Below are 26,198 nucleotides of genomic sequence, written 5' to 3' on the forward strand. Positions count from 1 at the left end.
GATTTCAGTATCATCTCTATGCGGATGATATACAAATTTATCTATCCTCTCCTGATCTCTCGACATCTGTGTTGTCTCTCGTTACTGACTGTCTTTCTGCCATTTCATCTTGGATGTCCTCTCGCCAACTCAAACTTAATCTTTCTAAAACAGAGTTAATAATATTCCCACCCACCAACAAGAGCATACCTGACATTTCTATCTCTGTTGATAACATGACCATAAATCCCACCCACAAGCTCGCTGCCTAGGTGTAATCCTTGACTCACACCTATCATTTGTTACCCACATTGACTCTATATCTAAATCATGTTACATACATCTAAAGAACATTTCCAGAATTTGCACATATCTCACGCAAGACACTGCAAAAACCTTAATTCATGCACTTATCTCCCGCATTCACTATTGCAATTCCCTCCTTACTGGTCTTCCCCAAAACAGACTCAGACTGGACATGATCATGATAATATATATATCCTTTCACAATAAAGAAGCTTTAAATGACAATCGGGTATAGATTTAGTCTCTTTATGTAGAGCCAGAAGGGACGGATTCATCCTGGTATTCATGTCCAAGCCTCAAAAACACTTTTGGAGGCTTGGAAAAAGAAAAAAACAAAATAACTAAATCCTCCTGGTTTCTACTCTATTCACGTAACCAGCGAACCGTCGCGGTCTAGATCGCGGCTCCACCTAAATAGGAGTAGAGGCTTTTATGCAATTTGAAAGGTCGTCCAGGAGTAACACAACATAAGAATACACAGAGATCTGGGGTCAGTGCAGATATAAAGAGGAGGATACATCATATAATATCCCAAACTCGTCCACAACGTTGACCACATTTTGTGAAGCACAACGTCTGATGTGATGGGTTCTACTTCTATAACCTCCTGGAGTCCACATAATACTCCTAGTTGCCACTATGGGGATATAAATAGAACAGTCCTTGACATTTAACCACATTTTCTACCAGTATACGTCTTGCGGTAAAGGTCCCCGGCTCGGCCGTAACCCAACCTGGCTCCAAGGAGACATTAACAACAGAGATGTAAGTGAGATATCGCTCTTAGCGCTGCTCACAGAGTATTCAAAAAGGTTGTAAATCTTTTATCATAAGGACCCAGCGCTGTCTGACAAACATGAAACCAGAGTTGGGCGTCCGATTTAAGGTGGGTCCTTTATTATTATTTATAAGACGCCACAAAAAGTCTAGTAGGGCCGTACATAGAACTCACATTAGTATATATACAACAATCCATAATATATTATATAATGCATAAAAAACAATAAGATCAGACATCTACTATATAACATTACACAGATAACTTGGTAACATAGATCAAGTTATTTACGGGACAATGAGTGATGGTAACGTCCAGCGAAAAGTAGCCTGAGCTCAAGGAGACAGAGCTGGGCAGCAGCCTAGAGGTACAGAGGGTGATGGAACAGTAGAAGGAGAACTCAAGGAGAGAGGGTCCTGTTCCGGAGAGCTTACATTCTAAAGGAAGGGATAAGATACTTATAGGGTGGCACCGACAGAGTGGAGGTGAAAACCAAGATCATGGATTTAGGAGGATGGCTGAAAGGCTTGAATAAAGAAGTGAGTTTTAAGGGCATGCTTGAAATCTTGGAGAGTAGAGGCTAATCCATACTTGCCAACTCTCCCTAAATGCCCGGGAAACTCCCGAATTCCAGGTAGAGCTGACAATTCTCCCGCATCTGCCCACTTCCTAGTGAAGTGGGCAGATTTGAAGTCTCCATGATGCGATTCTCCGGGAATCTCATCATTTTGGCCCATGCAAAAATTACGCGTTTGTGTCTTTACGTCACACGGGTCAGGGCCAAAATGATGCGATTCATGGAGCCCCGAACCCTCACGCCCACCTCTACACAGACACTCCCGGAGGCCAATCGTTAAAGGTTGGCAACTATGGGCTAATCTGGGAGATGATTCCACAGGAGAGGAGCAGCCGGGTGAAGTCCTGGAGGAAGGAGCAGGACCATCTTTCCCATTGGGCACGATGGGCAGGTGCCCGGGGGCCCACGGGCAAGGGGGCCCCACAAGTACGGCTCTTAATGAGAATAAATAATCCTGCAAAAGAAAAAAACCTGCAAAAAAACCTTCAAGGGTCACTAAGCAAGTACATCCATCTATCTATATATATATCTCTATATCTGTATCTGTATCACATATATATATATATGCATATGTGTAGTGGCCCCAGTGCACTGCTTTGCCCGGGGGCCCATAATGTTGTTAAGATGGCCCTGGGAAGGAGTGGGAAGAAGTAATCTGTGTGGTCGTTGGACCTTCAGGAAACATATTAAACAACTGTCACAATTATCCTGAAAACACAATGTGTGTTGCTTATTAAAATCATATATAAGAAATTGTGGTGTCCTGTGGAAAATCGAGAGATGAGGGCGTTTAGCTTTAACTTACACACGTTATTCACAGTTTCAGGGAAACTTGTCACCATATAAATGAAATTCATGACAAGGGTTTTATCCCAGCTGGGAGACCAAGTAAAGTACGAAGAGCAAACGGATAAACCGAAAGCGATTCATATTGATCCCACTGCAGATGGGGGTGCGGAATATAATATTTATAGACAACATGCACCCGGCCTCCTGACAACGGTCATTGTGTCCCTGTGTCTGGGGTCTTCTCTGCTTCCAAATGACTGAGACATAAATAAAGATCTGCAAACAACTTTTGGCATTTTAGAGTAAGACATACGAAACCCAAACAAGTGGAAATGATCTCTGCAATGTGACCGTCGATGCTGCTGGTACATCCAGAGCTTTCACATTCATTTAAATTTAATCCCAAAATAGATGCAAAATCTTCCAAGGATTTCAGCAGTTTAGACAATGGTGCAAGTGGATTAGTGATCGTAAAAGGCGTAAACCCACCGATGTACCTAAATTAGTGTTGCAGCTATAAGAAAAATCTCAGCATTTACCATTTTTCTTGGTTTGTTTCTTCAGGCTGCAATTAATGATTTATAATGCCACACAGTGTAATGTGACTACCATGGCAACCACAGTCACCTGGCACATGATGTAGTGAGCAGAGAGGTTTTGAGACGCCCCTCTGATCTCAGCCTGCACTGTGACATCCTCCTTCTCCCATCACATGACCTGCTGAGAGCTGTGGGCCTGTGTGTGCGTGACTGGCAACTATACTTTGTAACACCAAGAGAGATTTTGAAAAGGAGATAATGATTCGTTTGCATTGTGATTCAAATTTGATTAAATTCCATCGCAACATTCTTACGAGCTTCCCAGATGGCTGCAGAGAGATCTTTCAGAGCATTTTCAATAAAACAGGTCTTCAAGGTATGATTATAGCAGAAATCACAGAGGGAGCCAATAAAAATGACCTATTCAAATTCCAAGAATATTTGGGCATAAACTAATCTGGGCAGCAATGTACCCTGGAATCGAGTGTATCCTACGGGATTTCATTTGGGAGGAGAGAAAAATGTATAATCTGTACTAGTGGGGTAGTGTCCGACCGGTTAGAATGACACATTTGGGAGAAAATTATTCCTGGGGGCTGCTAATGCACTTCGGTGACAAGAGGGGGAGGGGGGGGGGCTATTGAAGGGAGGAAATATTCACAAAGATATAAAAAATAGTTTGTGTCAAACTGACAACGCGCACACATTCCCGTCGGTGAGCACAGCGTCTAATCGACAAATTGGTAATATTAACAAGCCATTGTCTGTGTGTTCGTAATGGAATACCAGAGAAAATTAAAGTTTATTATGTAAGAAAGTTGCAGCCCTATGTGCTTCATGTAATGGTATAAAAAGATACGGGAATTACACAGACGCGGCGTCTCTCATGTACAGTCTATGACTGCGGATCCAATAAATCAGAGATTAAACCCGTCACATTGTGACTTATATATAGGGGAGCAGTCAGATCAGGGAATAGGGCAGTTATATAACCACACACAATTCTTAAACATAAACCTATAGATAATAATCCCAGGTGTATAACTACTCTTGTGACACCTCCACAATATCCACAAACAATACCAGGGTCACCATAAGATATCCAGTGACACAGCGGAGGAGGGGGAGGGGGGGGGCGTCGCATCGCCACTTTGTAAGGGAGACTTTTTGTGGGGGGTGGGACTGGTCTCCTTTTACCATCATTATACAACTCCATTCATCTGTAGTTACAAAGAGCAGGAAAACACAGACTTTACATTATGGTTATATAAGAGAGCGTCAATAAAAGCAAATTATATTGTTGCTCATCACTACAGGCAACAAACTCCCCGAAAGTGACAGACTGCGCGGGGACCAAGTAGGCGACAGCCCTGGATCCCCCGGGCGACATCTAACGCTCCTGTCCAGAGGGAATGAGGACTAATCTGTTAAGTAAGAGAGAATCCTGTGGGGATGACGGAACGTGTACCCTCGATCCAGTAACTAGTAATATAAAGGGGATCCCCATCTGTAGCGCTGACAGCTCGATCGTGCGGAGTCTGAGCTGCGCTGTAATGCGGACAGGGAAAGATGGTAAAAGACGGTGACTGATCTCAATCCCTTCATGTGACTTTGCCGCTCGGAGGATGGTTCTTCCTTACCGCCTGCCCTGTCTCGTCTTCAGCGCCAGACTACGGCGAGAGGTCCCTTACAAACCGCTCATCTGGTAAAGTCAGGGAGAAGTTACTAATATAATAAAAGTGGCAAGTTCTGTAGCGTTGGTTCTCATCCAAAGACTATTCTGTCCGGATCTTCTCTCAGATGTCATTACTGTGTCTTACTGGGTTATAATTTAGCTATTCTGCTGTCATACACTGACCCATGTTATTGCTGAGGGTCACCAGAGTATCAATGCCAAGAATCTGGCACCAAAATGAGTTTGGCAATGTTATCACCGCAGCCTCCAGGTCTGATTAACAAGACTCTTACATTTTGGTGAAATATTGGTCTGAGCAACTGTCCAGGTCGGCTTAGGCCCAGGATGAATCCGAAACCGATGCGTGGACAGTATCCGGGGAGCAGAGAGCGTCAGAGCGATAACACTTAATTCTGCTCTGTTCGTGCTGATTAAGAGACCAGACAGTAAATGTTCCGTCACCTGAACATAAGTTGCTGATGATCATTTGTTCTCTGTTTGGAGGAAGAGATACAGAAGGTTCAGAGCGCTGACTGCAGAGGAAAAAGTTCTACGTGTTCAGCCCTGAGCTCCGTCACCACGGGCCCCCAGAATAAACAACGGAACCTTATACTTAAGACTTTGGGGGGGGGAGGGTGTCATGTTATGGAAACTGGGCCAGAAAGTGGGATTGTTTAACAAGACAAGGCAGATACATCATCTTTATAAGGACTGTCACTAATCAGCGATAAACTGCTACAAAGACTTAAGAATATAAAGTATTTATCTAGATTTATAAAGCTCACACATAGTCAGGAGGTTTGTACAATATACTAACCTTCACTGCGCTGCCCCGAGCCAGGGAGGGTCCGTTCTCTTGCTCTGAGCCTGGACAAACAGAATGCTGTTTGCAGATTAAATTACAAATCATTACATACAATTAAGGGGAGATACCAGAGACAGAAATCAGTGCATTTATTTAGTTTAGAATTGTACAAGTGATGCCCTTTATTGGGCAAGTGAGCACAGTCACACCAGTAAGTTCTCTGCAGCGTGATCACAACAGGTCTGACAGCGAGTAGAGATCCGACACAAGGCTTACACTTACTTCTCAGATAACCAATAAGTTAAACCATGCTTAAGATATTAGTCCAGGGTCAGATTACTATTTTGTTTTCAATCTTGGTCGTCAGTGTGTCCACAGTTATGACGTGATAATAGATAGAACAACCTGCACCAAAATGCCCACAGCAGCACATATTATTTTAGGAGGTTGGTGCTCTGATCTTGCTGGAATCGGTGATCTATCCTGATGGTGTTACGGAGGACAGAGCTGCATGTGACAGGGGCAGTGACATGATGTGAGGAGGGGAATGGAGGCAGCAGGAAGCCACAGACTGAGAGTTATATAGTGGAAGGAGCAGGGTCCCCCAGCAGCACAGAGTATATTAGGAGATGAGTGATGTGTTAGTGAGGACAGGGCTGTATGTGACAGGGGCAGTGACATGATGTGAGGAGGGGAATGGAGGCAGCAGGAAGCCACAGACTGAGAGTTATATAGTGGAAGGAGCAGGGTCCCCCAGCAGCACAGAGTATATCAGGAGATGAGTGATGTGTTAGTGAGGACAGGGCTGCATGTGACAGGGGCAGTGACATGATGTGAGGAGGGGAATGGAGGCAGCAGAAAGCCACAGATTGAGAGTTATATAGTGGAAGGAGCAGGGTCCCAGCACCACAGAGTAGTGAAGTGAGACTCCTGTTAGATGGTGCAGGGAGATTGTGGTATTAACACTACAAAGTTTCTACATCCAACTTACACGCCATTAAATCAGTCAACAATGAGATCAAATTGCTGGATGTTCAAGATCAGGATTACAGCCACTTGAGAAGACAGGTGATGTTTTAAGGATCTAGTTAACGGGACATTAACCTGTAAAATGTATGTACGTAACTGTGCTTAGCACAGGCGGATGGATATTGCCAGACACAGTTTCATGTTATTTCCATGTACAGACTAAGAGAAAAGTTAAGGTGTTTTGTCCATCTCCCTTCACCTGCTCTGGCTTTCCTGTCAAGTTAAACCAGATTTAGTAAGACCATTATAGAAGCAAAGTAAAACTCTGCAACAGGAATGTTCTTATACATTTTAACCAGAAAGATACAAAACTAAACTAAAATACAACTAGTATAGCTTTAAGGTTTATATAGTTCTATTTATCTGACTGAAGTAATAACACAACCTGAAAATCCTGTAAACATGACCTTTTGGGGTATCTGTGTCCCCTGTTCTAGTTGCATTATGCTGCAATGTTTATACAACAAACGTAAAAGGTCAAATCCTCAACAAAAACTGGAGACGACACCTGAGAATAGTTACAAACACGATACACGTTATTCTTATTTACGGAGCCACACTCGCCCTCTTGTCTCAGCTCTGCCCTTTTCCCATTAGATTATAAGCTCTCACAAGAAGATTCCTCCCTGACTGTATTGTAACGTCTGCATTAATCTTGTACGTCCCTGTTTTATACATGTCCCCGTTTTCCCCACAGTCCGGCTCTGCGGAGCCCTGGGGCACCTTACACCATAATAATATCAGCGTGTCCAGGTGTGTAGAGAACAGGGAGACTTCCAGGCTTCACTGGTCACATGAACTTTGCTCTACTCAATATGTTAATAGTCTGAGCAGCTACAAGAAGCAGGTTCTGGTGATCACCTGAAGGACTCCGCTCGGTGCGTACACGCAGGTAGAGTGCAACCACCTGAGGGCCTAGATCTAGTAGCTGCTCTCAGCTCGGTCTGCCTGTCGCCGTCCCCAACGCAGCTCGGTCACCAGAGGGTCATACTGCTTCAGTATAGATGTGGACCTGACAGGGTGTACTGGGACTTGTAGTTCCACAATAGCTGTAAAGCCACAACTGTCTGGATGCTGCTAGATCAATAACATGTAAAGGCTTTGCTACCAGTCAGAGGGAACCTCTGCGTTGGTAAAGGGGACTACAAATCCCAGCATGCATTGCCAGCCAGGGGGATTTGTGGTTTGTGACAGATACAATACAAAGTTCAAATTCACAAAACCATTAAAATAAGCAGATGACTAAAAGACAAGGAGCCGGATTCATTAAGGAACTTAAGTAAGAAAACTTACTCAAATTCTTGCCCAAGTTCCTTAATGAATTAGGCCCAAGATCACTATTTGCGCCATCTAAAGGTGAAACAATGTATAACCAAGGAGATCTACATTACTATCACACACCTGGTACCGGATCTAGACTAGGCCGCGGACCAAACGCAATAGTAAAATTAAGGGCGGAAAATTGTGACCAACGTGTGTACGAATATCTTCATGCGCAATGCAGCAAAGATCGGGCAGACTTCGTGAATCAATTGACATTGCAAAAATAGAATTAAAGAATTTAAAAAGAAATAAAAGTGTGCGCAGTGTGACAGCCGGGCTTATTTACAATTTAGGAGAATAATCAAGTGGTAAATGAGGGATTTGGGTGTTTATTTATTTCAAATAAACTAATACAACATTGGGTGTGTATAATTATTTTTATTTTTTTTACTATTAGGCATGTTTGTCAAACTAAATGTTCCAGCAGGTCCTGGCTACTTGGGCATGCTGATACTTATAGTGCCACAAATGTATCCATGATTTTCTAACTTTTGGCCATTATTGCCCTGGTACCATAATGTTAAACAGCACAAGGCCAGTCAGGGGGGGGGGGGGGGGGGGGTATTTATTTTGTGGGTCCGAATCCCATGGGGAAGCCAGTCACATGCTGAGCAGGTTGGGGCCGGTATCACATGATAACAGAGGTACCCCACGCTGCTAGGACCAGACCAGGACTAGCCTTGCAGGTGGTGTATCTGGGGGGAGGGGAGGTGTTACACCTACGTGTGCTCACCCCTACAGTACTTAGACATCTCCTCTTGTTCAATAAAAGTCCTAACATGCCTTTGAGTGTTTTTGGAGGATTTTATTCTTTGTTGTTTTTTTTTAAGATTCTGAAAACGTCAAACAACACTTTAAATATAGACCAGAAAAATGATCAGTCTGGGAATAGCCCTAAGGGTGCGGAGCAGTCCTTGTATGCGGCAGATTGCATATAATAAATATCAGGTGCTCCGCCATCGCTCTACATCAGTTACAGGTAAAGGCCGGAGAACCTCTATCGCCTGACGCCCGAGACGCTCACTGTACAGACTACGACGTCTGCACAGTGACCAGAAGACCTGCAGCCGTGGGTGGATACTCCCAGATACATGAGAACACCCCTAAATAATTGACAAGATCATTACAGGTTCTGCCAGCAGTCCCGGCTCAGCTTACATCACAGAGAGATGCTTGGTTACAAATCAGGAAAAGACTGGAAACCTCTCCTGCCCGGAGATCTGTGCGGATACTGAAGTATCTGATGTACACAGCAATGGTACTGTTGCGACCACCGAATGTGGGCAAGCTGCTGTGTCTGGTGGCTAGTCTAATGCTTAGTCCTAAATACACCAACTCTGGTAATGTTGGGGGCTGATACCCATTGTTCGCCTCTAGATAAAAGGTGTGGGGGGGGGGGGGGGGGGGGGTCTTGTAAACGTAGACTCCAATCTGCAAAAGAGCAAGACGTTGCACTAAATAGTGTCCGGGGTGATTACTATCCTTCTGCAATGTAGAGGCTGGACATCAGTGTCCAGATAGCCCCTACGGGCGCCAGTGGCTACTAATGTGCTCTATAGCAAAAGACAAAATAACATTAATCACCATCAAATCATTCTTCTGACCACAACTTTTTCCATTTCCTCTAACACCACCCTCATTATAGACCGATCACACAATGGCTGCTACCGATATTAATCATGAACCTCGTTCCTACAAATACGAGATCCGCCAGTCAGGGCTATAACTAGGGCTGTGCGATAGGGCCGACCGCCCAGGACGCAACGCTGAAGGAGGGCACAATTTAGGAATATTTTAGGTTCATTTGGTTAAAATTGAGGGCTAGGGGGGCGGCATTTGTCTTTCTCGCCCCAGGTGCTGGAATTCTAAGTTACGGCTCTGCTGCCAGTACCGCCTGTAGTACCCCGACTCTAGATACTGAATAAAATGCCACTGGCTTCAAGCTCCTCGGTGGTGTCACACGAGCTATTTTTCCAGCTTCAGAAGTGCTCACGCCCGAGTTCCATATTGTTTTATCCCGGAAGGCCCAGCTCTATTACATCAAATAACTTTTAATGAACACTAAAAACACTGCATGTGACGGGGTCTGCACAAATATAATGGATTCCACTTAGAGAGGGGGAGTACAGAGCGTTGGTTGCTGTCAGTGTTGTGAAGATACCACAAGTGATTAAAGCACCAGTGCGACGTCCTCTCTGCATCGCTCATAGAAATGAATGGCTTCAATAAGCTGCAATTACTCGCTGCACTTTATACATGAAGTGATTGTGACACCAACCTGTCAGTTTTAAAAACATAGAAAAATAAGGTAAGTTTTACTCTAAGACTTTACAGACTTCCACCCATTGTGTGATATTGCAACACCTCTGTAAGTAAAGAGTTAACACAACATTACACACCCTGCAAAGGAGCCAGTTTGTGCAAACAGAGGTGAAGTAGTGCGTCCGGCCCTGCACTGTTGTGTCATTGTTTCCAGCCATTATGTTTGTGGTTGGGGATGTGGAAAACAACATATCTGTGTCACACAACCTATAGACCGTCCTCATTGTCTCCGGATCAGGAAAAACTGGAATGTCAGATTGCAGCGAAATGGGCTCTGTGGCAGGTGGTGGAGAAAGGGCAGGTCTGCAACATTGTATCACTTAGTTATAATCTCAGTATCCTGTCACCGGGCTCAGTATATGTCTGTAACAATAGGTAGATATATCTATCTATCTATCTATATTACCTCACTGTCGTTTCTCATTTAATAACAAAACACTTTTTCTGGACCTGAATACAACACTACAAGTCAGGGAACAATTTACTGGAAATAAAAGGTTCATACACAGTAAAGTTGGGGGTGAGAGGCGAGGGGTAAATCTGATAATCATTTGGTATTTAAGCTCCAGCAGATGAGGTCTCTTTCTTACCCATTTATTACTTTTGTCCAATATCTCTAAAGCGACGACACCTCACACAGCTCTGTACAATCTCTAGGAGACACAGATATTATGTTACCACAAACCTACACAAAAGCTTTTTTTGCTGATATTTGTAGACTTTTGTTGCTACAGTTAAATAAAATTCACGTCATCTACACGAAGTGGAAGCAGCCATATTGTGGGCCTAGGACTTCACTAGGACCTGGCGACACCGCCCGGCGGCCCCTACGGGAGACGTAACAGTCTCAGCCTCATTGGTTGTTAGTCGAGGACTCTTCCAGACGTCTCATGCCAGTGCTGAGACCGGCATCTACCTTGTACCGGACAGGCAGGAACTAACCAGGACCAGGGGCGGGAAACAAACTCAACATTTGAAATGTGAATTTCACACAAAGAAAATTTGGCTTAAACATTTTAATTTTGGTTCATATTATCTTTCCATAAACATATAATTCACTTTAGAAAGATGATTTACTATACACAATAATTTTCCTTCTGGATTTATTCTGTCGCAGCCCTGAGTATCGCTCCCTGTGTGGCAAAATCTTAGACCCAGAGCCCAGCCCTGTATCCCCAGAGCCACAGACACCACTCAGTCTGGAGATATAACTATCAGAACTGCCCCAGGGAAGGTGAAGGTTATATGAAAGCTGGAAAACTCCTTTAAGATCAGTATTAATGAATGTCAGTATATCAGCTATTTTCCTATTTGAAGAGCATCTCCCAACAGCGTATAAAAGTATAGACAAGTAACGTGGTTAAAGCTCAGAGGGGCATATTTAAGAAATAGTGATGGTGCACTATCGTGCACTGACTGCGTGGAATAAGCTGTATATCACTACAGTCCTCAGTCCTGCACTGACCGCGTGGAGTAAGCTGTATATCACTACAGTCCTCAGTCCTGCACTGACCGCGTGGAGTAAGCTGTATATCACTACAGTCCTCAGTCCTGTACTGACCGCGTGGAGTAAGCTGTATATCACTACAATCCTGCACTGACCGCGTGGAGTAAGCTGTATATCACTACAGTCCTCAGTCCTGCACTGACCGCGTGGAGTAAGCTGTATATCACTCCAGTCCTCAGTCCTGCACTGAAAAAAAAGTGTTATAATAGCAGAGGACAATCCCACCCTCCCAGGTTAGATCGGTGGTGATATAAATGCATTACACGGAGCTCTGGCTGAGAAATCAAATCAAACACTTCTGAAAAATATTCCATATTTGCAGTGTCCTTTGGAAATGAAACATTTCAAAAGTTATTTTTTGTGAATTGATTATGGTGCATCCAAGTTATAGATGAAGCTGAACACATCAACCACATCCACTGTTTTGATGTTAAACAGAGGAGAAGAAAAATATTTACAGCAGTTTCTGCATTGCAACATTTTTGGAAAACATTCCTGGGGATCTGCTGTTCCGTGCAACCCTGCACAATGTGATGGTTTGTTTTAATGACAAGTTAGATTTTTTATTGAGGTAAAAAGAAAAATATGTCAAGTACAATTAAATGCATTATAAAGTACAAGTATGTATTCACAATTTTTTTTTTTAACATTCCAATGTGCAATCACTATTACATGTCATTCCATTCCAAAAATCCCCCTTTCCACAGGACTTAACTGTCATTAGATATAGATATATTGATTGGGGGGTCTGCAGAGACCATTCTCAACTCATACCATTCAGTATTGTGGAAACTGTTCCAGAGTTGTGTTCGTATAGCGTGAGGTAAAAGGTCTATAAAACTCTCCCATGTGTTAAAAAATTGTTTTACTCTAGACTCTTTTTGCAAGGAAGTCTCTATCCAATCCATTCGAAATATATGATAGAGTTTTTCTCTAAAAAGAGAGAACACAGGAGGAGAATTCTGGGCCCAGACCTGCAGTATGCTTTTTCTAGCCGCAGCTGAAATTGCTAATAATAAACTTTTGCATCCAATGCTAACTTTGCAGCTACTTGGAAGTATTCCGAATATCGCCCATTCCGGAGATAGGGGTGCATAGTTCACCAAATATGTATTAGAGAATCTCCAAATCTGAGTCCAGAATCTTTTAATTGGGGGACATTCCCAGAAGCAATGTGTCAGATCCGCTCTTGGAGATCCACATTTCGGACAACAATGAGATTCCGATAGTCCTATCTGAAACCTACGAGATGGAGATAGATACGCTCTATGAAAAATGTTAAGAAACATTTCTGTATAGGTCATGGCCGGTAAAATTTTACTGGAGTTGGCAAGTGCTTTAAGGAGAACTTCTGGAGTCAGATGAGGGAACCGTTCCTGCCATAACGAAAGACCAGTTTTAGAGTGATTATAATCAAATTGATCCCGTATCAAGGAGTAGTGTTGCGATATGGCCTGATGAGTTAAGGGAGGCTTAACAAGTTAGATTTTTAACACTGTAATTAATAAATCACTCAGCTTGGAATGAACTATGGGGATCTTTCCAAAACCCACCAACCCTTCTATGTCAGAGTCCACAAACCTACTCAGCGCCCAGGAATAAAAAAGATTTAATTTGTTTTTTATTATTATTATGTGCAGAATGTTTTGCTCTCGTTTAGACACAATTGGCTGGATTTATCGGTGCCCTGCAGCTCACGCTGAGATAAACACACGTGTTCTGCACACTCCAACAAGCAGAACTGTTTGTGCCGTGACCTTGGCTGGGGTCATCTGCTGAAGGTCGGTCAGTAACTGGCAGGACGTGAGCTGAGGAGCTGCGGAGTTGTTAAGGCTCCAGTTGAAGTGGCACCTTAGCAGTGATTCCCACACATTCCTCTGGTGCACTGTGACATGTCTGCTAGCGGTGATGTGAACATGTGTGATGTACCGGGACAGGCTGTAGCGTGTTACTACCTGTCAGATAAGAGACGGGGCAGCCAACTAACACAGGAATCACTACCAGGAGCCTGGCACCGAACGCTGCCAGCCGACTGCACCCTGGGCAATGAGACTCACATTAATATTACATTATTACATACAGAAGATGATCAGTGAAAAGCATTTAATGTGAATCCGGTAACTTGTTAATCTTAGGATATATTATTATTACCATTTATTTATATAGCGCCACTGATTCCGCAGCGCTGTACAGAGAACTCAGTCACATCAGTCCCTGCCCCATTGGGGCTTACAGTCTAAATTCCCTAACATACACAGACAGAGACAGACACACAGACTAGGGTCAATTTGTTAGCAGCCAATTAACCTACTAGTATGTTTTTGGAGTGTGGGAGGAAACCGGAGCACCCGGAGGAAACCCACGCAAACACGGGGAGAACATACAAACTCCTCACAGATATATACGTACAATCATTATTATCCTTTATTCATATAGCGCCAACATATCGCTTATTTTTAATCATTCAAAGCCCCAGTGGAGCTTAGGGGCCTATTTATTAAAGGTTTTCCCCCTGTAAAATCCCCTGAAAACAACAGTTATAAACACTAAATTGGTATTTATGATAGTAGCATCGCAGCAGATATCATAGATATCTGCTGCTTTGCATCTCCTATCGTTTTACTGAGCACTCCCCATAACAGTGTATGGGGAGTGCTCAGTAACGCTATTTAACAAAAAAATGTAAGTAACTTTTCAAACATGTTAATGTACGCCGGCTCAAGCTGGCGTACATTATCATTAATGAAAAGTTTCAGTGCTGTCAGCTCTGCTCCGAAGAGCAGAGCTGGACAGCGCATGTGTGGAGGGATCACATGATCCCTCCCTGTCACTGATCACATGATCCCTCCCGGTCACTCACCGCTCTCTCTCTGCAACTATAGTTGCAGAGCGAGAGCAGAGATGTCTGTGCGCATGTCCGAGGGTTTCACTCAGCGCATGCGCACTGGAGTAAGAACAGGCCCCCCGTTGACCACATACTGCTTCGGGAATGAAGCAGCTGCTGTAAGTATGATTTCTACTTCACAGGAACAGCAGTTTTTCAGAATTGCTGTTCCTGTGTTGCTTTTTTAATAAATATGAGAAATAGTTCAATCCTTATCAATGCGATAAGGATTGAAAACTATTTTTCATATTTTGCGAGTGATGATAAATGTGCCCCTTAGAATCTAAACTTTTGGATCCCGGGAGAAGCCCCTGGTAGTAACCCATGCAGAGAGCGCTGGGTCACGATCGAAACCCTGATTCTTCAAGGTAGATGCACTAACGTCAGTGCCTCTGTGACGCTGCTATGTGCAATTCTGCAGCAATTTACAAACAGAGGTAAATGTAAGTGCTAACCCCTCTCCCCAAACAGAATTGATTTTATACACAAAATAACTTTTGAGAAATTAATGTTGAGGAAGATCTTTAAAATCCAGACAGAGGGGCCTATTTAATAATCTCTGAAGCAGCGTTAGGGGGACTGACGGATTTTCAAGTTTCAAGGCTATTTATTAATAGGGGATCGCAGCAGATATCAGAGGTGAAAGCGTTTATGTGGACAGCGATTTTGACTTATTTATCAAGCTCCAAAACTCTGAGCTTGACCCGGGCAGCCAGTAGAGTTCTAGTCTATAGGAGGTCATCGCAGTAGAGGTGAAAAGTGATCGCGATTACTTTACAATAGATTATTCGCTGGGACATGCTCCCATCAAACAGCTGTCTCAGCTAATCAATTTTAATAACATACCACATTAATTAATTTCGTATCATTGCTATGAGAAATAATTAACGTGAGCAATTGGCCATAAATAGACCACAGAATTTCCCCCTTTTTATGAACATAAACCTCCTGGTCACTGACAATTTACCAACAACAACAATAGTTAATGATTCAACCAATTGCCACAAATGTATCAAATATCAGAGGAGAGGAGCTTTCTGGGCAACATGATCTACTCTCCAGGGATCAGAGCCGTCTACCAGTTGTAGTACAGAGGTGTTATACTACGCCTGTGGTATTACAGCCTCAGTAGGATGCCACATTTACACGGACCTCAATTACTTTCTTTTACTGACACATAGTTGAATTTTAATGTCAGTGAACTGAAATCTGGCTGGAAATCTCCACTAACCTGCTATGTCAAGAATGCAGAGTACTCTGGATAATTATATATATAAATATTCAGATAATTAGAAGTGTCAGGTAACTCAGCAGTAAATCGGTAGTTATTTATGCAGCCATGTGTTAGTGAACGCTCAAATCCTCTCTCAGAGATTTCATTCCTGACATGACCCTACAAGACGCAGCTCATCCCATCCCGGGGCGGGAGGAGACCCGCATTCCACCTGTGTGAGTTACACACCGACAATAACACAAACACACACAAGAAAGTGAACCTGTGTGTATCTGCACTGAGGAAAGGGAGCCTGGGTTAATGGTTTACTTTATACAGTCAAAATAAACTCCACTTTAGGGCTTATTCACTAATGTCATGCTTTTGAAAACCACATCTGAACAAGTTGAGTGTACACATTTTGCTTAATTCCAGAGGTGCGATTGAACCCACAATCTTCCTGCATTACTATAACATGAAGCTCACATCAGTATTCAATGCTGCTGGAGGGACCCTGCTCCTTCCACTATATAACTCTCAGTCTGTGGCTTCCTGCTGCCTCCATTCCCCTCCTCACATCATGTCACTGTCCCTGTCACATGCAGCCCTGTCCTCACTAACACATCACTCATCTAATGATATACTCTGTGCTGCTGGGGACCCTGCTCCTTCCACTATATAACTCTCAGTCTGTGGCTTCCTGCTGCCTCCATTCCCCTCCTCACATCATGTCACTGTCCCTGTCACATGCAGCCCTGTCCTCACTAACACATCACTCATCTAATGATATACTCTGTGCTGCTGGGGACCCTGCTCCTTCCACTATATAACTCTCAGTCTGTGGCTTCCTGCTGCCTCCATTCCCCTCCTCACATCATGTCACTGTCCCTGTCACATGCAGCCCTGTCCTCACTAACACATCAATCCTGATATACTCTGTGCTTCTGGGGGACCCTGCTCCTTGCTCTATATAACTCTCAGTAATATAATGAAAGGAGCTGCTGAGAGTAACCAGATTACCTACAGGCTGCTCTACACCTAATATACAGAGAAGGTGACTAATTAAAATGTTGTTTAAGCCATGAGGCTGAAAGTACAAAACACGGTCACAGATTTTGCTTTTTATCAACTGGATCATCTGCATGAAATAAGATAAAAAGATGGAGACATAATGGAACAATTCTCTGTCTCACACAACGGAGCTGAAATCTGCAGATAAAACATTTCAAAGCACGAAACGAAGATTCCAGAAACAGATTTCTGGAGTTCATTGTTCTAGTATTCATTACACACAAATATTCTGCTCCTCCGACTCCTCTGGGTGCTGTGTGTGAAGCTGATGACACCCGGAATATCTGTACAAGGGAATATCCTGCAATAATCTCCCACAGTCAGCGCCCATGATGTATTCGGATATAATTACACAGGACCCGCATGCAGGTTCTGCAGATCTCAAGGATTTTTATTACAAACAGCAGATGGAATAATTGGAGTGTAACTACACAAACCAAACACTGAACTATTAATAACCGGTGTCAGGGTTTTGTCTGGGGGCTGAAATCTGCAAAACTTAACAAAAAAAAACTAACACACAGGTGCATGTGAGGTCCTCTCGGAGGAGCGGATTCTACATGACCAGTGACAGAGCACCTGCGTCTATTGTTATACAGATGGAGCACAGTTTATTGCAGCGCATGAAGAACAACCTTATAGAGTCACTGCTATTTGGTGGGAAATCTACAATTAGATTAACAGTGAATATTTAGGTTACCTGCAAGAAAAACAATTCTGTGCAATAAACTCCACTCCATCTGAAGGGACGCAGGAGCTGCAGGGTAGATCGTGTGCGTTCTGTGGGCACCATCCTGGTAAAACAAATCTGTGTGATCAAAACCAGACTATTGGAGCAATAAGTACATTTTTCCCAGAAAAACCAAACTGTTTATTAGGGTGAATTTGAACACACAACTCTCTCTCTATAGAGCAGAGTATGTCAGCCGTGGGAGGACTACAAGTCCCAGTATGCCCTGAGTGATCCTCACACAGGTCTAAGCACATTATGCTGCGCCACAGACTGGTACCACAATATACAGATACTACAGTCCTCTGTCTGTGCCAGTCACCGCCGCTGTGTCCTCCATTATACTGCGCCACAGACTGGTACCACGATATACAGACACTATACAAGTAACGCTTATTTAGTCTCCATCATTTACCATTAGCAATAATGATTTTCAAACAAGTATAGCCGTAAAGACTGGGGGGGGGGGCTGCAGTAAATACAGTAGAAGGGTAATTAGGTTGCAGTATAATTGGATCACAGTCACACTTCATTTCAGAAGCTGCCCTTTGTTGTTTAAAATTTGGTTTAATTTTTTCAACTAATTCTATTAAAAGTAAATTCAACAAATTGAATAAATGTACACACAAAAAATGAATACTCCCTTAAAACTACTTTGTGATGACTTTTTACTTTGAGCTAAAAAAAATAAAAATTTTTTTACAGGAATCAACTCCTGTCCCAATAATCACAAATGGTTTCAGTAACAGAACCGCAGGGGTTCCGCTCCTTTTATGCATAATCTATAATAACCAAGACTGAAGGTATCACTGGGAGTATACAATAATACACAGTAATTAGAAGCTGAAGTTATTCCCACGTTATTACTTCTTACATATTGAGGAAGCTCTATGGCAGTTCTGCAGACAGAAGGGTTTATAATTCTGGTGGATAAAATAAAGCAGAATTCAGGAGCCGGGAGGAGGTTTATCTATTAATCTCAACAGAAATTACTCCCAAAGATTTAGGGGCCAGCGGTCATTTTTTGCTTTAGTTACATTGGCCACATGGCCCCCGGGTCTGTCCAGCAACGATTAACAATTGTAGGATGGACATAGACATCTGCTTTTATTATCAAATAAATAGTGCCCCCTAGAGGGCAAATTATCACAAAAAAACATAAAACAATTGATTGTCTTTACAGAACAGGGGCATAGGTTATAGCGATCCACGAGGAGGGTTCAGGAGACAACCAGAAATCCCGTGACTCATCCGGCAAACTCTGTGAACCAGCGCAGGACAAGACGAGATATTTTAATGCTCCAATCTCTGTATATTACTACAGCGCCTTATACAGAGGGGAGCATTGAAAATAAACTTTCCCAGAGCTGCAAAACATTAATGTGCAGATCTCAAACTGTTAGTCTGCAAACTTTTATCTACACCTTTTATTGGAACGATCCTACCTGCAGACAGATATTTTAGAAGCTACTGTTATATGGGGGCACTAATGTCACCCCAATACATACATAGAAAAGACATATCATACATCATATGAACACAGGGACACGCTAAGATTTGTCTGTAGATACGCACACACCAAGTACACATTATCTCCCCAAATCATCCTGAGTCACAATACTGCACAGGCCCAGGGAGAACGTGTATTTAGAACACAGGATTCTGTGGTGCGTTTATAATCTACACTTGCAAGAAATGGGGTGGACAGGATCCTAGATACAGGATCCCCTCTAAGATACACACAACTTATTCACAGGATCCCATCAGCAAACTGTACCCCACAACAAAGCTGGATAATGTGACTGATGCAGCAGTTTCAGCATAGCCCGTTCACCCAGTATGTAGATGTGATTCCCATACACAGCAGCACAAGGAGCAGAGACCTGTTCTTGTGAGAATATAGGAATCACAGGCGATATCCGCCTGTCTCAACAAGCTCGTGAGAGTCTAGTTTCAGTTTCTAAAAAGGAAATTCATCTTATCAATTTCCTACTCTGCACAGCTAACTGTGCAATCATCAGCTACACCCAGAACAATGGGACTACAAGCAGGTTAACAGGATCTCTAAACTCATAATAAATATATATGATATATACACACATAGTACATAGTCACATTGCTGGCTAGGTTGCCCACTGATCATCACACCACGGCTAGGCTGCAGGACCAACCCTACTAGAGGATCTGTCAATGAGATTACAGACAGGAAAACTTCTCTCTACAATTACAAATTTATCTGAAATATTCCATTGTGTTGAGCTCCTAAAACATTTACATTTAAAGTTATTTATGCTTGTTGTGAGAACTTTTGGAAGCTAGTCAGCTTGTGAGGCCATCATTTATATATATACAATGCAAACTGCAATACAGACATTTTACGTGTGAAACACACACAGTACATACTTTTTTTTTTTCACCTTTACATCCTGCACATTGAAATCATAAAATAAATTCTGTTTGCTCACAATATTCTGCATTACATTAGGAAGAACATTGCCTTTCATTTATTCATAACGTAACTCAACAGGTGCTTTCAACCAAAACAAAGTAACAAATTGCATGTTCCACTACACTCCTCCATTCGTTCTCTTTAGGGCAGATACCCAGGGAGGAGGGGGGAACCCCAGTCACAGTGATCCGCAAATTAGGATCCACAAGGTCTAACAATTAGTTTCTACTAAACTTTCCATTTCCCTCAGTTGTCTGGATAAGAACCGCTCAGTCCATTCTCACATTACAGGTTTCCATCTAACATGTCTAAAGATGATACATATTTTACTTAAAACGGGGCCTTGCTACTCTGTTTAGGTCCTGCAGAAGGCTCTGCTGTCAGAGGCTACTGCCGTAATATAGTTTTACTAGTGATAGTAATTCGAACTGCTAGTAACGGTTTGTGACAAGATGGCGCTCCTATGCCACCCTGCCGTGGTGCTGGGGACCGACTGGCCTTGCCTCTGTCCCCTTTCTTTATCCCAATTGCGCCCCTCTAAACGCAGCAGAAGGGGCTTTTTCTGCTGCCATCACTAGGCTCCTTCACCAGCACCTATAACAGCTTCCTTCTGGGTAACTGGCGCTGCTAGTCTATCCCCTTGCTGGGCACCTCGGCTGGTACTCCTGACCTCTTGCCTTCAGATCAGGGGTGCTGTGGATGGTTCCCCCTGACCTATCACACTGGCCAGAGCTGCAGGGTAGCGGGCAGAGTGGTGGTACTGGATGCTGGGTCCCAACCTCAGAACAGCCGGATAATGGATTAGATTTTGGTCTAATATGTAGGTCACAGGAATTACAGCAGGTAAGTAGGCTTCAAAACAGGATCTTAAAGCAGTGATGTGTTAATAGCTCAAGTAGTCCTTACAAGGACAGTTACACACTAATTGGAGGGACTAGTGATCTCCAGAAGCTCAGAAGACATTATACATAACATGGTCAAACAGGGCTCTTTTTATACAGTTTCTAACACACATGTTGGCAGGGGGTAACCCAGCCTCCTGATCCTAGCTGGTACCACAAAGTCTGAGATATTACATACGATTTTTATCCTCAGGATGTAATATTCTCTAGAACTAAAGATAACGTGATTTTAAAGTTAACAAAAATTACATCAATCTGTGATTTTCCAAATTACTTGCTGTTCCATTAATCTGACAGGTTCTAAGACACAGGATAGAAAGGTAATGTCCCCCGCTGTGCATTTAGACTAAAAAGATATATATGTCACTCTGAGATAAAAAGACTTAATTAGCATGGGAGTTCCTTTCTTACAAAAACATGTTTCCTCAAACATGGCATATTACCTCCTAAATCAATACATGAACAACATGAAAATAAATACATTTACACTCCCAGTGCTGGGACATTAGAACTTTCTGGCGTTGCACGCCGGTTACTAATCGGTGCCACAGCGCATATATATATATATATATATATATATATAAATAAAGGTTTCGCATTGTGACGCTTCCATTTTGGACAAATCTCTGATTCCCACATTACCAAGTGTTTCAGATCATTATTAATATAGGTTTACAAAACACCATGGGGTATATTTACTAAACTGCGTGTTTGAAAAAGTGGAGATGTTGCCTATAGCAACCAATCAGATTCTAGCTGTCATTTTGTAGAATGTGCTAAAATAAAAGATAACTAGAATCTGATTGGTTGCTATAGGCAACATCTCCACTTTTTCAAACCCGCAGTTTAGTAAATATACCCCCGTGTGACCAGTAGAACTGTAAACAGTTATTACAAAACTAAACAATCAGAAGGTATGGAGAAGAAACCGTAGGAGCTTACAATCGAACAACAAATCGGGACACCCATCGATCATCGGCTGAACACAGTTTCACGCCAGCCTGATCACAACCACGATGTGCGGCCAGACGTAACTGTGTTTTAATAGTATATCTCAGTAGTATTCTATATATACACGTCATATAGGAAGGTTACATTATAGGCCGGTCTGAAAGAGGTCCGAGCACAACAAGGGTTAAACAGCGCAGCGCCGCTGCCATCACTCCTGTTATTTCCCTGCAGGATAGTGAACACAGACTTGAGGAAGAGCCAGGGACAATCTAGAAACATTTGTAGCATCCTGAATGGACTCGGAATACTTAATCACCCCGGGCTGCAGAGCACAGATAAGAGGCTGGATCTCCGAGTGATGCTAACTGCAGCCGGGTCTGACAGATGTCTGCATCCAACACGGAAATATTGACACATCGAGAGTCTCACACCCCACTCACATGTATTAAACATTCACAATGATATAGACTCAGCGGTCACACATTCTGCATTAAGACTAAACTTACAACACACACAGGGGTCTCAAGAGGGGGTGGGGAGCAGGTACAAGGTACTGGGGCCTGGGGGCCCTGGCCTGCCTGTGTAGTGGGAGGAACCACCAACCTGGGGGGGCCACACCTCAATCTGCAGCTATGGAAGAGGCCCCAAGAAGCAGCTGTATTGGGTTCCCGAAATTCCTCTTGGCAGCCCTGAACACAAATTATAAGTATATAAAAGAGGTACTAATAACTTTCACAAATATATAAGTAAACGTTGCCATACCTTGACAGAACTTGAGAAGTTTGGCATTGTGTTTATAAATGCACAGCAGAAGTGCAAGCTACTGTTCTATGTTATCTGTCACCATGCAGCCAATCAGGAAGTGCGACAGCCTGGAGAATTCTGAACACAAACCGCAGGGGGTTGAGAGACAGATGCAGAACAGGGGCTCGTCCAATCAGATATCTGACAAACAGAGCGCACTGAGGGTTATATCTAGGCTGTGCTTGGAAGTGCAATTTGCACATTTATCAGCACTGAGGTGCAGAAGCCAATGATTGGGGGTCTCATTACCCACCCACCCATATGACTGAGAAGTGCCTTCTGCCTCAGGGATGTCACCCGCATGTTATACTCTGATAAATATTGGTTCAGACTTCTATATAGCTGACCCCACAGTGATTAGACAGGTACACCCCCGAATCCTGTAAGTTCCCATACAAACACAGTAAAGTCAGGGTCATCACACAGCTCAGAAGTGATGGTGGACCAGTGTACACCTGAATTTTATGACTGATTAACCTCAGGAGAGTAAACAATATGTCTGCCCTCATAGCAAACCACGGAAGTAACCAGAGGAATACGGCTCTCTCTGCGGAATGTTACAAGTCCAGAGGTTTTAATAACCTTAAACACAAAGAGAAATGTGTCAGTTACGAAGGTGGAATACTTATTATTTTAGCTGCAAGGTTGTTCTGCAGAGCAGGAAGTGATCTTACCTTACGTCACAGTATTTGTATGTTTACATGTGGCACCACAACACAACACAACACAACACAACACAAGGTGATGGCCTTTGGTGATGTCTGATAAGACTGCGTCACCAAACCTGGAGCAAACTCCTGAAATCGTCTCCAACATTTCTCATGAGAAACTGCAGCCAACTAGATTGCTAGCTCTTCAGTATAGTGTTAATTATTTGCAATTAATATATTGTTTTATTCTGTTTTTGCACTACTTATGGCACTATATAATTATATACACTTTTGTCCTGTATCCAGGATATATTTCTATACAAGAGTTATTAAACAAAAGAATATTTATATTAATAAACTAATGTTGTGTTTTATCAGTCACGTCTACACATCCTAAGTACTCTGAGCAGCAGCAGAATCTCAATGTACATTGTATTCATGTGGTAACTGTGCTAGGTCACAAAAGGACAAATAACTTATTAATAAATCTATTATCTCATAAACTTATAATTGGACACACAACAAGATTTGTCTCAGAGACGGTTTACAAAATAGACATCTAATAACCATACCAGCCAGAGTCCTGTGATTAACCCAAATATAGAAGGATAAGGCAATAAAAGACCCTTTTAATCAATGTTCACAAATGTAACTGACACAACAGAGAGATACAGATCATGGAGAGAGAAGAACACATTTAGATCACATCACAAGTGGTTAACAGACTGAAAGTCCCTGTGTCCTGTCAGTGAGCTGCTGGGATATTTTTAGACTGTCAAACTTCTATTTAAACAGATATAAACCCGAGGAAAAGTCCCCACGAATGGGCTCTAAACCAGGTATGAAAGTGACAGACTGACCCCCCCAGTGATGTCAAACACAAAACATAACAATTGCATAGAGGTAATTAGAAGCCCCCTCCCCATATTGATCATTATGTTAGGGGGGCTTCATCCTTGCACAGGATTGAGCTCTCAGAGTAGATGCTCCTTACAGACAGAACAAAGAGTGACCCCAACCTACCTCCACCTGCAGAGTGGGGGGCACACCTGCAGCAGACCACCCCCTCCGGCAGCAATGAGGTGACAGCTGGGGGTCCTCACCAAGCATAATAGAAGGGGGGTCCGACCCCATACACAGACCAGACAATGTGGGGTACAGGACCACAAGAACCCCCCTTCTCTCGGAGGATCGGGCGTGGATCTGAGGAACAGGTGAGTGACACGGCCCCCCCCGCTCGCACGCCTGTCACACCCTGCATGGAAAGGGCCCCCTGGGGCCACAAGCACTTACCTTGGTGAAGTAGAGCAGCCACAGTTCATAAAGCCTCTCCTTGGATGCCATCCTCCCTGTGCTCGCCTCTAGTTCCGTGTCTGTTCCCGTGGTCCCCCCATGCAGGGTCAGGCTCCATGACGCCCCATTGCGGGTGTTGGGAGGTGCTGTGCTCGGTCCCAGGGGAGGTGTGTGCAGCTCTCAGACACACAGCAAGGTGCTAAGTTCACCTCCTCCCCCTGCGCTTTGTCTGCTGGAAGTGCGACCCCCCGAGCGCCGTGGCCGCTGCTGGTACTGCAGGCCGGGCAATGCACGAAGTGCTGGAGAAAGTCAAATGTGGTTGCACTTTGTTACTGCTCTAATGGGCACCTCACAACTTTATATATCTGTGTGTATATCTATATCTATCTATCTATCTATCTATCTATATATACACACTCCTCTATAGTCTGCAGCTAATGCTGATATATATGGATCACACTCTATTTAGGGCTCCTGCACAATGAATATTGATGTTTTATTTCGCTGTAGAGACCTACAATAGAGGAGCAGTGATAAATGTTCAGTGGCACATTGGAGTCTGTTAATAATAAGGAAACCCGGTGAGCCAGAGCCAATATCTGGTTTCTAGGGCTTACAGCAACTTTTTACTTTTTCTTGTGTCTTATTGGCTAAAATGTAAACGACCAAAACCTAACTGTAGGGTCTACTCACATGCACATTTACAGTTACACCAGTGGCTCTCCATCTCCTGTGGAACTACAAGAACCAGCATGTCTTGCCATACAGGTTGCATAACCCCACAATAATATACAACGTGGAGTTGTTTGCAGACAGATATAGATGTTGCTCATTTACAGAGTGTTGGCTTTGGCAGTTGCACTAGGTTTAGGATGACAGCAGAGCTCTCCCACTACAGTGTTTTTCAAGGGATTTAAAGGAACACACTAGCACTGAATAGATGCATCATTGTATCAGTCTTCTCTGCTCAGGGATACATTGGACCATCATCCTGGTGGGTGATACCAATTCTGCAGTGGAAATAACCTAATATCTGAAATAAAGTGTATATAGCTCTATGTAGCCACGCCCACCGTTTAAACCCAAGCGCTAGAAAAAGACGCACGACCGCTGCTAGAAAACGCTACCAATAAAAGTCGCCTTGCGTTATTTCTGCGCGATCTATAATATGCACTATATCATTATATTTCTGTACAATCGCACAGATCAGCAACAATAGTCCTCTCCATTAAGCGGCCAGCCGGGAATGGAGCCTCATACCTCTGGATGTGACCAGGTCACTGGTGGGTTGGGGTGTTCTGGAGCACAGGACATGAGTGTGCAGGGAGTAGTGACACCTGAGCGTTATGGGCTGTATATGATCTTTAATAAGGGTGTGCTGGCGGTGATCCCTGGAAGGTATTGAAGCTGACATATGATTCATACAGTGCAGGTGAATGCTCTGTGCGTGTTGGGTGGAGCAGCTGAAATCGGGACTGGGGAGAAGTGCTGAAGTCTGAGCCAGTCACTATACAGAGGCTCCTCACTCCATCTACCGTCCACAGGCTCTAACCTCTGCTTAGTGGAGTAAATTAAAGCTCTGACACAGATTATATGTACACACCAAAAGCCCCAATCTGTGA

At 43.3% G+C, this 26,198-nt stretch overlaps 1 protein-coding gene across 1 annotated transcript in view; it reads right to left on the bottom strand.

Annotated features, from left to right (window-relative positions):
- Positions 1–24,709, bottom strand: part of NBEAL2 (neurobeachin like 2) — a 96,174-nt gene extending 71,465 nt beyond the window's left edge. The window contains 2 exon segments of the mRNA XM_075214174.1: positions 24,577–24,673; positions 24,675–24,709. Of these exon segments, the coding sequence (XP_075070275.1) occupies positions 24,577–24,673; positions 24,675–24,694 (117 nt within the window). The 5' untranslated portion in view covers positions 24,695–24,709.
- Between the last annotated feature and the right edge of the window lie 1,489 nt (positions 24,710–26,198).

This window comes from Mixophyes fleayi, chromosome 5, assembly GCF_038048845.1.
Source record: "Mixophyes fleayi isolate aMixFle1 chromosome 5, aMixFle1.hap1, whole genome shotgun sequence".
NCBI lineage: Eukaryota > Metazoa > Chordata > Amphibia > Anura > Limnodynastidae > Mixophyes > Mixophyes fleayi.